Source organism: Lagopus muta, chromosome 4 (assembly GCF_023343835.1).
Source record: "Lagopus muta isolate bLagMut1 chromosome 4, bLagMut1 primary, whole genome shotgun sequence".
In the NCBI taxonomy this organism is placed as follows: domain Eukaryota; kingdom Metazoa; phylum Chordata; class Aves; order Galliformes; family Phasianidae; genus Lagopus; species Lagopus muta.
In genome coordinates, this window is record NC_064436.1 from 26,105,077 (window position 1) to 26,118,864 (window position 13,788).

At 38.9% G+C, this 13,788-nt stretch overlaps 1 protein-coding gene across 5 annotated transcripts in view; it reads left to right on the forward strand.

The window, feature by feature from the left end:
- The window catches only part of RASGEF1B (RasGEF domain family member 1B), a 117,159-nt gene extending 106,955 nt beyond the window's left edge, over nt 1–10,204 (forward strand). For all 5 annotated transcript variants that reach the window (XM_048942158.1, XM_048942161.1, XM_048942159.1 and 2 more), the window contains 10 exons: nt 448–660; nt 757–831; nt 1,970–2,065; nt 2,247–2,349; nt 3,037–3,116; nt 4,895–4,990; nt 6,268–6,363; nt 7,504–7,627; nt 8,303–8,375; nt 9,181–10,204. In XM_048942158.1, coding sequence (XP_048798115.1) covers nt 448–660; nt 757–831; nt 1,970–2,065; nt 2,247–2,349; nt 3,037–3,116; nt 4,895–4,990; nt 6,268–6,363; nt 7,504–7,627; nt 8,303–8,375; nt 9,181–9,205 — 981 coding nt within the window. In that variant the 3' untranslated portion in view covers nt 9,206–10,204. The remainder of the gene's footprint in view (nt 1–447; nt 661–756; nt 832–1,969; nt 2,066–2,246; nt 2,350–3,036; nt 3,117–4,894; nt 4,991–6,267; nt 6,364–7,503; nt 7,628–8,302; nt 8,376–9,180) is intronic.
- Nucleotides 10,205–13,788: the final 3,584 nt, after the last annotated feature.

Consider the following 13,788-nt stretch of genomic DNA (forward strand, 5'->3'; position numbering starts at 1 on the left):
AGGCCAGTGAAGCACACTTGTCTGTAGAAAATAAAAACACATAGAGACCAGAATGCAATTATTTACCACAGTACAATCCAAATTCAACCTTGGTTGAATACCACTGACCTCAAGAATGAATTTGACCCAAAACAGCGCTGTTTATTTGGTTAAATTTGGAAATACTTATAGCAGCTTTGGAGAGAAGGTTGAATTCATTAGAATATGGGGAAAGTTCATGTGTTTGATTGCACAGTATTTTGCTGCTAGTAGGTTTTGTATGCTCATTTTTTCAACTACTTATATTTTCCATCAATAGCTGTAGGCTGGTGTCTGGAATTTGGAAGAGGGGCCTTTGGGGGTCAGTTAAAGAGCTTTGCATCAGCATCAATCTGCTTTGATGTCATGCAGACTTTAATACTGTCCTCTTCCATCTTGAGAACATCTTTTGATTGTTTCATGTCACAGATGTATCGGAAGAACGTCCAGCAGCTCCTCCAGAACCTGCTTCGAAAGCTCGCGACTGTTAGCCAGTATGAAGAAGTACTTGCAAAAATCAATGCAACATCCACAGATCGCCTCACAGTCTTAAAGACCAAGCCACAGTCCATCCAGAGGGATATAATCACTGTCTGTAATGATCCCTACACATTAGCTCAGCAGCTGACGCACATAGAGCTTGTGAGTTTTATTTTTTTCCAGTGTGGTTTTATCCTTCTCCTTTTGAAATGCAAGGTAACGGAGGATCTGACTTGATTGCTTGTGTGCTTTATTTAGGAGAGACTTAATTATATTGGACCAGAAGAATTTGTCCAGGCGTTTGTGCAAAAGGATCCTTTAGATAATGACAAGGTAATTTGGAGATCTGAAGCAGCTCTGAAATGTGACATTTAACATCTTAAATTGAAATGTCTTGTGAACTGCAAGTGAGGACCAGCAGAAGCTGGCTTTAAAGCAAAAATGCTTTAGTATTCATCTTAACAATTTTGTTTCATCAGTGCTTTTTTTTCCTGGAGCACGTCTCCAGGTGCTCCGGAAACTAGCAAACAAATTGCATCAGTCTAACTCATTTGCTTTTTTTTTTTTTGTTTATTTAGACGAAGGGAAAACTTAATCCTGTGAATGTTTTCTTCTAGTGACCTTTGTGGTCTACAGCACAAAGTTGAGCTTAACTTTGGCTTTTGCATTACTCACTTTGAACATCTGCTCTTTTACTAAACTGAAGGTAGAGCAGCCATTTAAAAAAAGCAGACGGAGAGCTCTAGGTCAGCATAAAATGAAGGACAAAAATGAATGTTTTTAGGTAACCGCTAGTTTTATCTCTTTGGGTACTGTCATCAAGATTATTTATGCTCCTTAAATTGTACAAAAGGGAATCGGCTAATGCTAGAATTACCATCCAGCCTAAAATTGACCAACAGAATAGGATGACTCATTGGAACAGGTTGCCCAACAAGGCTGTGGATGCCCCCTCCCTGGAAGCATTCAAGGCCAGACTGGATGGGGCTTTTAGTAACCTGATCTAGAGGGAAGTGTCCATGCCTATAGTAGGGGGTTGGAACTAGATGTTAAATGGAACTAGATCTTAAAGGTCCCTTCCAACCCAAACGATTACACTATTCTATGACTCAAGTTTATATTTTGTTTTTCTGTGAGATGGTATCTCAAAATTACTTTAATTTATTTAATTTAATATTAAGCAGATACTTACTTACCATTGTTTGCTTAAGTCTATCCTGATTCTTCAAAGCATGCTGGTGGGGCTAAGAGCATTCTAATGGCTTCTTGAGTGCCTCACTGGGTCAACAGCTCAAGAAGTGGTACATACCCAGATGCTGTCAATTCTGCCTTACCTCTACGTTTTTTTGTTGTTGTTGGCTAATTGAGTTAATCCTGATCATGTTACGGTGTCTTGAGATGGAAAGACAAAAAGCTGAATGGTCCCTCTTGGGTGAATATTGTAGTAAGAACTGATTTTTTTCCTCTGCAGAGCTGCTACGGAGATCGAAAGAAGAGCCGTAACCTGGAAGCATATGTGGAATGGTTTAACAGGCTCAGTTACCTGGTTGCAACAGAAATCTGTATGGTGAGCAAAGACTACTTCTGCTAAAATGTTTTGTTTAATCATCAGAACTGTGGAATCTTTTTTGCTGTGGTGATGTTATAGTGCATTAGGTCTTCTTGGAATGGGAATGGATGTAGTTTCTTTTGGGGCTGTGTTAGTGCTGTTTCCTGCTAAGAATCACAAGCACATGCATTTCTTGCAGCCTGTGAAAAAGAAGCACAGAGCAAGAGTGATAGAGTATTTCATTGATGTGGCACGGGAATGTTTTAACATTGGGAACTTTAACTCCTTAATGGCTATTATTTGTAAGTATGCATCCTCAGACATGTTGTCCCTGTTTCAATCTGGGTAAATGAAGTGTGATACTTTTTACAGAAGTCTGCTGCTTAGCGTGCAGTTGGGAGGGGAAGTGGCAGTGAACTGCTAAGTGGTATTGTAGTATTATCTCTGTAAGGAACAATTTACTTTTTAGTGTACATCACAGGTAATTTTTCATTGTAACTCTTAGATTTCTACTTTTTGAACCAGACTTTGGTGCTAAGTTGAAATAGAAACTCCTGAAGTATGGAATATTGATGTCTTCCATAGTTTCTACAACACCACAAATATCCAAGTGGTTTGAAAATTCCACACCCCTTTATATCTGACAGGAAACTATTGGTAGTATTTGTTGAAATGGGAAAGCTTCCCAGATACGTGGAATTTTCCATTAAATTTGTAAAAGGTAGAGTTGAGAGAATTTGGCTTTTTTAGTGCATATTCATGTTTAACAAGACCAGGTGAAATAACGTCATAGTATTTTGTTAGAGCTTTTTTCTGCAAAATATGCTGATCTTTGTTTCCAATGTACTTTTATCACTGGACTTTTAATGAAATAGCAAGTCTGACTTCTGAAAATATGTATTATTGTTAATAGCTCCTTTGTATTAGAAATACTTAACAGTCTTAAATAATCTCCAAATTTCAAAATGCTCGATTTTTCTTATATCCAGCTGGCATGAACATGAGTCCTGTCTCTCGATTAAAGAAAACATGGGCAAAAGTGAAGACTGCCAAATTTGATATTCTTGAGGTAAGTTCAACCAATACTTGGATGCATGACGACTTGGACTGTTGTTAGCGTGCTACTTTCAACTGCTCTGAAGTGAAAATTTGGCTTCTTTTTGACAAGTCTAATTCAGTATATATTTACTCTTAATAGTGTAGGCAGCAGGAGCAGGGAGATGACTGTCCTGCTGTACTCAGCTCTGGTGAGATCGCATCTTGAGGGCTGTCTACAGTTTTGGGCCCCTTAGTACAAGAAAGACATTGAAGTGTGAAGTGTGTCCAGAGAAGGGCAGTGAAGATGCTGAGGGATCTGGAGCACAAGTCTTATGAAGAGTGGCTGAGGGAACTGGAATTGTATAGTCTGGAGAAGACTCAGGAGAGACCTTATCACCCTCTACCAACTACCTGAAGGGAGGTTGTGATGAGGTTGGGGTCAGCATCTTCTGGGGTGACTAGTGATCAGACAAATGGCTTCAAGTTGCATCAGGGGAGGCTCAGGTTGAATATTAGGAAAACATTACTCTCCGAAAGGGTGGTCAGGCACAAACAGGCTGCTCCAGTCACCTTCACTGAAGTTGTTTAAGAAACGTGTTGATGTGGTCTAAGGAACTTGGTTTAATGGGCAACATTGGTGGCAGGATTAGATAATCTTTGAGGTCTTTTCCAACCTTAACAATTCTATGATTAATGGAAATTCCAGATAGTGTAATAAGAATCTTTCAGCTGTCCTGTGCTTTTTCAACATGAAAACAGCAGATGGAAGTAATTGTCTATCTTCTTCCAAAACCCACCTTCTAAATGGCAGTTTCATAATTAAAATAGATAACCTCTTGAAAGGTAGATATATAAGAGAAGGTTGACATTGATTCACCTAATGCAGTTTCTCTGAAAATGAAGTTTAGCTGTCAGCAGCTGCTTTGTCCATTCAGAGAAATTGATCTTGATTGATTGCCAATTAATTTCAGGTAGTAGAGACCTTTGGCAAAGATTGTGTAGGGGCAGCAACATACAAATTTGTGATATACTCAGGAAATTATTTACAGGTTAATTAGCTTGGTCTATATAGCGATTGTTTAACTCACTCTATAAGCAATATAGAGGCAGTGTAATGTTCATGACACAAGCATGAGGTGTTCATTAGTATCAAGAGATTTGACTTGTGCTCTGACAATGGATTAAAACTTCACAGGAAGCACCTTTACTTCCTGCACCCTTGGGTGGGAGATGGCCTTTTTTATGTCAAGGGTGACTGCAAAGCTCTTAATCAGCTCTTATTGTCACAGTCCTACTTCATTCAAACATATCATGCAGGCTGGGCTCTGCTGGTTAAGAATATGTTTTGTGATCTGTACAGTCATCCTGATCACTACCAGGTTTAGCTGCCTGATCTTCCTCTGCCATTGCAGCCGAGTCAGCTCTGAGAAATCTGCATACGTAGGAAAAGCAGAATATTACTGTTAAGACCCGCTGTTATATTAGTTCATGGCTTTGGTTTTTGAGTTAAAGATGAGCCAACTTCTTGGTGGAGAAGAAAATAAAAGGCCTATGATGCCTGCCTTTGTTTTCCTGCTGCCAACTTGTATTCGATCCCTTCTTGTCCTATGAGTGAATGCTTTTTTTTTTTTTATTAAATTGTGTTCCTCTTCTGATTGAAGGAAGAAATGAAAAGATGCCCCAGTTCTTTAAATGGCTCTACTTTAAAAGCTCTCGCTTTTTGAAACAGTTGCTCAAGTGAAAAGATGTTGTCTGGTGATGACACTGGCTCTCTGAAGCTCATTATTTACATTTCTTCATGCTTTGTAGCATCAGATGGACCCTTCTAGCAATTTTTATAATTACCGGACTGCTCTGCGTGGAGCCACCCAAAGGTCTTTGACAGCTCATAGCAACAGAGAGAAGGTATGTTCACAAATGACTTGACAATGGGTAGAGATTAAATAAGCTCGTTAAGTTGCATGGTAAGCTTTTCTCTGGGGATTCTGATGTTCAAAGGTGCTGATAATTGCAGAAGGAAGAATAAGGAGAAGTGCTGATGAAAATGCTAGAGGACAAACTAGACACAGGAAGAATAATCAGTGGTTTCAAATAGACACAACTGGGCATCTTTCAGTTTTAAATTGCTTTAAAATCTACAAAGGAAAGAAAGACATTCTAAAACTGAAATATAGACAGATCTTGAGTCTAGATTCTTTGGAGTCTCTTTCCTGTACAGTGTTAGATGAGCATTAAATAAACTCTTAGACTTTCTTACTCAAGAAGGTGAGTTGAATCAGTTATTAATGGGAAACAGTGAGTTAAAATCTCCCCTTACTTGTTTCTGGACTTGCTGCAAATTATGCATTAACAGGGGTGGCTTTGTTTCTTTGTTCTTCAAAATAAACTGGCTTTTGAGAAGTAAAGTGGATTTCGTCACACATGAATTGCGGTTACAGCTCTTGTGAAAAGGAGCCACCCATTCTTAGCTGCCACCCATAGAAGCAGTTGTTCATCAGCTACTTTTTTTTGAGAGTAAAGTGAGTTGAAAGACTTCAGAGAAAGAGCTCGCACAAATCATGAAATGTTGCAGCAAAGTCTTGCTTGGAGGTAGATAAGGTGACATTTGTTTTATTCCCAGTTGCTAGAAGGATGTCCAGCTATGCAAATTTTTGTGTGCAAATTAAAATAGTCATTTGAAGGACATAAGAATGTTACAATGTTCTCCAAAGACAAATAGTTCTATTTGTTCAGTTGTGCTCTGTGCTTGAGCCAGTCAGTGCCAAGACTTGCTTGAACTCAGGGAAGTGTAGCTCAAAAGTCACTTACTGTTTTCCTAAGCACATCTCATAGCCGCAGTGAGCAAACAGTCAAGTGCCAACAAGTGCTTCAGTTCTGACCTTGAGAGAACCACATGCCAAGAAAACTTCAAGATAATGGAAGCAGTTTGGTACAAAGCTGGAAAGGACACTACATGGACTAGCTTACCATCCAAGGGAGAACTTTCCTAGACGAACTTTATGCATTATAAAATGTAGCACATGCAGAATTTTTGTTCAGTGAAAGGAGAGAGAAGTAATGCAGATCTTATGTTATGATATTTTGCTTAGCTTTTGTACCACCTGACTTCTTTTGAATATTCTCTGTAGAGCAGTATATTTTCAGTCAGCACCGGACTGAGAGTAATTTTGTTCTTTCCTTAGATCGTGATACCGTTCTTCAGCCTCTTGATCAAAGACATTTACTTCCTCAATGAGGGTTGTGCCAATCGTCTTCCAAATGGTCATGTCAATTTTGAAGTAAGTAGACCACTGTGGCACCGAGTGGGGTTTTTGTATAGCATCAACCCACTTCAGGAGCAAACTCAATCACAATTATGCTTCCACTGGATTCTAGCGTATAATTGGAGTACATCTGTTCCTTCTCACAGGATTGAGGAGGTAGTCAGGAAAGTGCAGTTATGGTGGAGTTTGAATATTTATAGAAACAAATTCAGTAGTCATAGGTTTTTAGTTAGAAAACTCAGAACTTCGGCCCAGTGCTCAAATTCATCTAAATATTTCAACTCATACATTCGTTTATCCTCAACCAATAATTTTAGAAATTAGTATTTTTGGTCTTTTTTAGAACTCCAAAATAAAAGGCAAGTTCATCCTTGTGTTATTTTTATGTGTGAGTCACAGAACTGTGTGATATAGGAGCAATGAAGGAGTTTTGTCTTTACTTTCATATTTCTTATCTGTGGATTATCCTATGATTTGTTTTCCTAGTGCTTTCTGTTCTAAAGACACCTGGGTCACTCACACAAAATCACATTTATTTCACTTCTTGTAGTCAGCCTCAATTAGCCTGGTTCTAAAGTTAGATGGTTTGATGGTCTGGAATGTCTTTTTTTCCACAAAGAGTATAAATACCCTTGAGGCATGCTAAACATTAATTGAAAGAGCTCATCAATGAGTGACATTACCGCACCACATGGAGAGTTTTTATTTTTGGCATTGATTTGCAGCAAGAAAATGGAGTGTTTCATGTTGATTAACTTGAAATGGAACATCTGGATTTCCAAATGTCAGTGTGAAGCATCTGTGGACTTGATGTGAAAATTACTAAATACTTCACTGTGAAACAGACGAACAATGAGTATCATCAAATGTGGAAGTTGGGTGTAGAAGTTATCAGCTATCTGAAAGGAAATTGAGTGCAGATCATGATGTGCTATTTATATTCATAAATAACAACAATTTCACCATAGCTGAGAATTGGGAAGTCATTCCAGGTTGAAGTAGAAACACAAGAGTAGTTTAGTTAAGTCATGTATAAAATTTAGCAAGCTCCCAAGCCTTGACTTGAAACTGGGATCTCTCTGCTCTTTAAAATATGTTCAGGTAAATAATACCCTCCTGTGTATAACATCTTCATTTCCTGTTCTACTCTGGCAGAAATTCTGGGAATTGGCAAAACAAGTCAGTGAATTTATGTCGTGGAAGCAAGTGGAGTGTCCATTTGAAAGGGATCGGAAGATTCTGCAGTATTTGCTCACTATCCCAGTCTTCAGTGATGATGGTAAGGAGCCCTGGAATTCCTGCAGAGCCAGTGTCACAGGCTATTGTTTTGTCTCTGTCCTTGTTAAGCCATTGCTTCCACTCAGTAAGAAAGAATTTGACCTGAAACATCTCTGTCTGGAAATTTTAAAAAATGCTTCTCCCTTACAAATAAGAGAGAAAATAAGATTTTTCTTTTTAAGCACACATGGTCTGTGAAAATTGACTGTGAACTTTTCTTTGAAATGGAATGAAAATACTTGATTTGATATACAGACTCTGTAAATATCATTTGAAGTTTTTTTTATATGGACTTTCAGGACACTTAAAAGGGTGCTGCTTGAGAAATAAAACTGGGACTTGGATGGTTTCTTATGAAACACCATGGCCCTAGGCTCAATATTTCCTTTTGAGTGTTTTCTTCCTCTTATGCTTTTCAGTTCACACTGGCTTTTTGGGTTGTTTTGCTTTTCTCTTTCCTTCAGGGCAGTCTTTGTTCTCATGCACTTTTTGTTAGTATTGTCTTGATGTAATTATGAGCAATGTTGTACTTCATGATGGGATTCTGTAGCCCTAATCCGAGGGATGGGTAATGTAAGCCTGCTTCATTTAACTTCCAACTTCCATCCATTTTCCAGGGCAAGCAGATTTTTAAATGCCAGTAGACATAACGTATTGTATTTGCTTGTGATTGCAGCACTTTACTTAGCTTCCTATGAGAGTGAAAGTCCTGAGAATCACGTTGAGAAGGACAGATGGAAGACTCTGAGGTTTGTGTCAAAGGTTACTCACATCAATAAATAAAGAGAATAGGATCTGGAGCTAACATCTAACAGTTAAAACCAAATGGCACACTATGTGTTTGAACAGATGGGCCTCAGCATCAGCATAAATCACCCTTTTGCTCTGGAACTCTTGGAAAAATGAGCACAGTTTTCATCTGTAGTCTTCTCAAAGCTTCTCTCCCTTAAGAGAATGGGAATCAAAACAAGAAACTAAGTATCTTAATTTCTTACATTGCTCAATGTAGAAAAAGTACTTTCTGAGCTTCAAAGAAATGAGGTTTTCAGGCAGCCCTTTCTGGAGATACTGTATCCCTTTCTGCACCTAGTTTTTCAGAGATCACAAAGTTCATTCTGAGTCAAATGCATTCACAAAGCCAGGTAATGATTTAGAGTCTAGTCTGGGAAAAAGAAGTTGAATCAACTACTGGCTTTGCTTCCACTGCTAGCTGAACATAGATGAGTCAACTATTTCATTTTACTAATTTCAGAATGACACGAGAACTGTTATGGCACTGTTTTAGCTTCTCCGTTGTCAATTGGCTTTTTTTTTTTTTTTGAAGTGTACTCCTGGCAGCAGAGAAAATTGATCATGGGCATAGAAAGAGACATAGAATTAAATAGTATGTGCATTCCACACAGAGACAAGGTAGACAGAGAAAGTCTGTGGGCTAGTAGATCTGCAATAACGTCAACCTCAGTTTCTCAGGATCCTTATCTGAGGCACTCTGAAACTAAGGAGATTTACATCATTCTAATGGCTGTTTTGTTCATGTTGCCTTCTTCATTTCAGATCGACACTTCTAGGCAGAGTCTAATGCATGGGATGGCTGCTGCTTCTGCTGCTGCTCTCACCAAGGGGCATGGTGTAGTTTGTTTTTGTGCACCAAGTGGCATTCAAAGTGATGAAAACTGTGTAGTCAGTTGAGATAACTTGTCAACAAAGATGGAACAAGTTAACTCAAGAACAAACAGGCAGCTTCTCGTACCAGACAGATGAGATTAAATCACAGCCCACTCTCAACTTCAGTATTGATTGAGGACAGCACTGACAGAAACCTTTGAAGAGCTCAGATGCTGCCCATGAATCATTCCACACCTGGATGGAATATTTTTTTTCTCTTCATCGTGCTGGAACTAGCTGCTACAAGGACTCCGCAGAGCTGATATGATGTTATAGAGGAGAAAAAAAAAATCACTGTACTTACAGTGGAAACCCGGGTCTGCATCGACTTCCTGATAAGCTGAAGATAGCCAGGAACTCTGGTCAGGACTGCTAACAAGGGAAAGGACTGGACACAACAAATTGGCTGCTGGAGAAAGTTTCTCCCCACCACTGTAACGGTGGCTATTTTCTTTTTCCATTATGTTTTTGAGTTGGCTGCTGGCAGGCAAACTCATTGTAAGTTATTAAAAAATATGTTAAGTATTAAAAGTTAAGACTGGTAGAACAAACACCTGCTAAAAATATAGTAGCTATGTAGTGTGTGGACTATTTTACAACTTATAGAGAGGTTTTTTCTTTCTTTCAGTTGTTTACAATTAACCACTACATGCTACAGACATTCTTGTTTTTACTACACAGATTTGTTACTCTAATTTTCCATATTTGACCTTCTTATATTAGGTTGAACAAGCTGACTTTTCTAGAATGGTCTCTGAGAAATGGGTGTACAAACTATGTTGAAATATGAAAGTATGTTTTTAACTCATTTTTATAATTGCATTTTTTGAAGGATAACAATGGAGAACAATCCAATTTGATGGAGTTAGCAAGATGCAAAAAAAGAAACAAAAAAAAAAAAAACAAAACAAAAATGAGGCTTCTTCCCCAGTACGTCTGTGAACAAAGCAGTCTTCTTGTTTGCTTTATGGGTTATTGTTCTGTGAAGTAATTCACTGTGTTACACACCTAATAAGTTTGTAGTAGCTCTGAATACGTAGCCACTCTATTTATGCTAGGAAGAACCAAGGGGGGGAAAAGAAATTGTAGCTGTAGATCACCCTGGATGCAAAAATCACTAAGTATAAGCAGATTCCTGGCAGAACAGGTATTTGCAATTTATCCTACCACTGTTATTAAGAAAAAGAATAAAGATATCTATTTGTTGCACTGCATCTGTTGAGTTTTCAGGTAAGGCTGATGTTTAAGCCAGTATGCTGTCTATCCCTTTTCAGGCAGGTATTTAACTTCTGAATTCTCTGTAGCAGTCTTCATCAACAGGAATGCATACTGACCTTACCTACTGTCTGTCTTCTAGTACAAGGTGCTGGAAATGGGTAAACTGCATATTCCATGAGCACCAGCTATGGAAGTGCCCTCCTATTTGGTGAGTTAGGGTGGAGGAGGAAGAAGAGACTGACTTTTTGAAAGAAGTCTGCTTCTTCAGTTCACACATTTATACCCCAGCTTTCATCAGGTGAGGGCTATCCGACCTTTCTCTCTACAAACCTAAAGGAGAAATAGCATTAAACAGCATCCACTAGAGCTTAGGCTCTGTGTTGTATTTTGGGATAGGGTCTGTGCAGCCTCTGTTCTGTCCTTCAGTTTTGAACATCCCGAGATTCTGTTGTTTTTGAACTGTTGTGATTTGGAAACAGGCAATAGCATTTATCTGCAGCAAATGAGAGAGAAAATGACCCTTGTGTAGCTATCCAACTTCTAAAGGAAACAATGCTGCAAACTTTCAGAAATGAGAAGTTAAAATGACTCATTAACCCTATGAATTGAGTGTTCAGTCAGTACTTAAAATCCCTGTACAGTGCTGACAGATGCTCAGTGCTTAACAGGGACAGAAAAATCAAAGTCTGTCCTGTCACATTACTCAGAAATGTCCTGGATTTCTTTCTTTCCATAGTGCAAGAGAGACAAAAACTGGGGTTCTTAAGGATCTGTTTAAACCATCTCTTCAGAAGACCCAAGATACCTGGACATGTCCACAAGAGCAGTGCCTGTCCCTGTTACTCAAATATTTCCCATTTCTCTGACTTAGGTACAGCTCCATGGCAAAATCATAAAAAGGATTTTCAGTTGTATGCAATAACATACCAAAGCCTGCTTAAAGACATCACCTCCAACACAGCAAGCAAGAAGTTCGATCTCCAAGTGATTTCTTTGTGAGGGGGTAGGAGGGGGGAAGGTTGTGTGAAGCCTTTCTAGACAGCATTTTCTGTCAAATAGCAGTAGGCAAGTAGTTAATCATTTTCCAAGACACTTTTATTGTAGTGAGTAATGCTCCCTGGTGCTTAGAGTGGTCTTAGAGTGGTAATTCTGTATTAGTGTGCAGTGGGACCTCTGGTGGGCATCTGGTAGTATTTCTGCTGAGAAGTCTTTTGAGAAAAAGCTTTTGGTCATCAGCCAGATCCAGACGGCTGACTTCTAACAAAAAGGCATATCCTACACTGTATTTTATGGTCTCTGGGTCTTGTGTCATCAGCTACTTTTCAGCTTGAAAACACAGCTGATAAGGATTTTCAAAGGAACCAGCCTATTTACGGTGCTACTGTTGTTAAAATTCTGCTTAACGCACTACAGACTCCAAACTGCCAGATGTGAAGTATGAGTTTGCCAGAAAGTGCATTATTGGCACCAACAGACCACTTTGCCACAATTCTACCATGCAGTATTAAGTCCTTCTGGAATAAGTTTATCTTGTTTCAAATTGAAAATTTCAGCTATAATGTGACCTTTAAGGATGTTTCTTTATAGGACAAATGCATGCCCTGCAAGATTTCTTCTCTGGTAGTACTGTTCTCCCCTGTTCTATCAAGTCCAGGAGGTTGGAAGGGGGTGTTATTCTTAGGTGATAATGGTAGCATTTAGATGCTGAGTGCTTCACTGCTTTTCATTTTTTTATTTTATTTTTTTTTTCCTGAGAGAAAATGCTTACAGGGGACGATCAGAAAGAGCCGTGGTTGAAAGTTGAAGGCAGATGGCTGAGAACAGTGAATGATGTGGGGCAAGGAAGTCCAAAGGAGCACATATTGTCAAACAAAGAGATTGGTTCCACTTACAGGAAATGATCTATTAATTGCTAAAATTGCAGCTGCATCAGGGCCTTACTGTTTCTCAGGGAATACTGATGTTCTCGGCTGTGTCGTTCAGAACTGGGCTATCTCCCACACTTTATTTCTGCCATCTTTCTCAAAATTGAATGAAAGTATGAAAACAAATAAAACAGAGCAAATGAAAACATGTATAGGAGAACTGCTTTTAGCAGAGTTTGGTAGAAAGGCAGAAATAATTATGGCTGGGAGCATGTCTGCCATTTCAGAGGGAGCGAGGCTCTTCTTACGCCTCCTCCCCAGCTGGTTTGGTTTTCATTTTCTGTCAAACAAGTTAGAGAAATAAAAGAAAAAGAAGAACATAAGAACAAGTAATGGAATTAGAGAAAAGAGGATATGATAGGAGATTGGCTTGCATCCCTTTCCTGAGGTAATTAGTGTAAGTAGTATTGAAAAGAAATGCATGCAAAGTTACAGTGGTTTGACATGTATGTGCTGCTGACACAGAACCTATGGTCATACGCAGAAATAAGCAGTGATCTATTGATTGAAAGGACATAATCACAGCATGTGAAATTCTAGTAAAAGTGACCCAATAATACAACAGTAAAAATATACATATATAATAGTAATAATTCGGGATCTTCTATCAATTTTTATTCAAGCATTTGGAATTGCTGAAAGTATTCCTGCCTAGCATGTCTCTAATCCAGATAATTCCATACTGAGAGCTAAATAATTTCACTGAGCTGTCATCCACTGTCAAAAAGCAGTTTAGCAGTGTGGGATTTGGTCCTTGGTTCCCATGGCAAGCACTGCAGCCTCAAAACAGGCAGAGCTAATTTGAGACAGTGTATGTTACACTAGGCTTCCTCGACGCAAATTATGTAGGAATTTATTATAGTTCTGATCATTTGTTCCTGATTCTATTGTATTTACTTATCCCTGAGAATCTTGCTGCTTAGAGAACCTGGATAGATTACATTGGTGGGGAAAAAAGAATGAAATATAAAGAGAATGAAAAGTGTCAGAAACTTGGAGTCAAAACTTGGATTTTAAGAGCAGCACAGATATCTTCTGAGGCAAATGAGATCACCAAGTGGAAGCCCTTGTGTTTTCCAAAGTTGACGTAGTTTTCATTTTTCCATATTAGCCAGTGGCAGTCATATTGTTGCCTTGTACTGTCTGCTCTGTTTTTCCCAGCTGCAAACTAGGCTGCAGTGATGGAAAGAACTGAAGAAGCGGCTTTTCTGAAGCTGGGCAAAGGAAAACAGGACTGTCTCTGGCCCAGAGTAGCACGTTGCTGTAACGAAGGGGAGAGAAGGGTGTTACTGCTGTGTGAAAGTCCACTGAGGTCTGACTGCAGATCTGATAAAATTCTGTTTCCATAGAAATA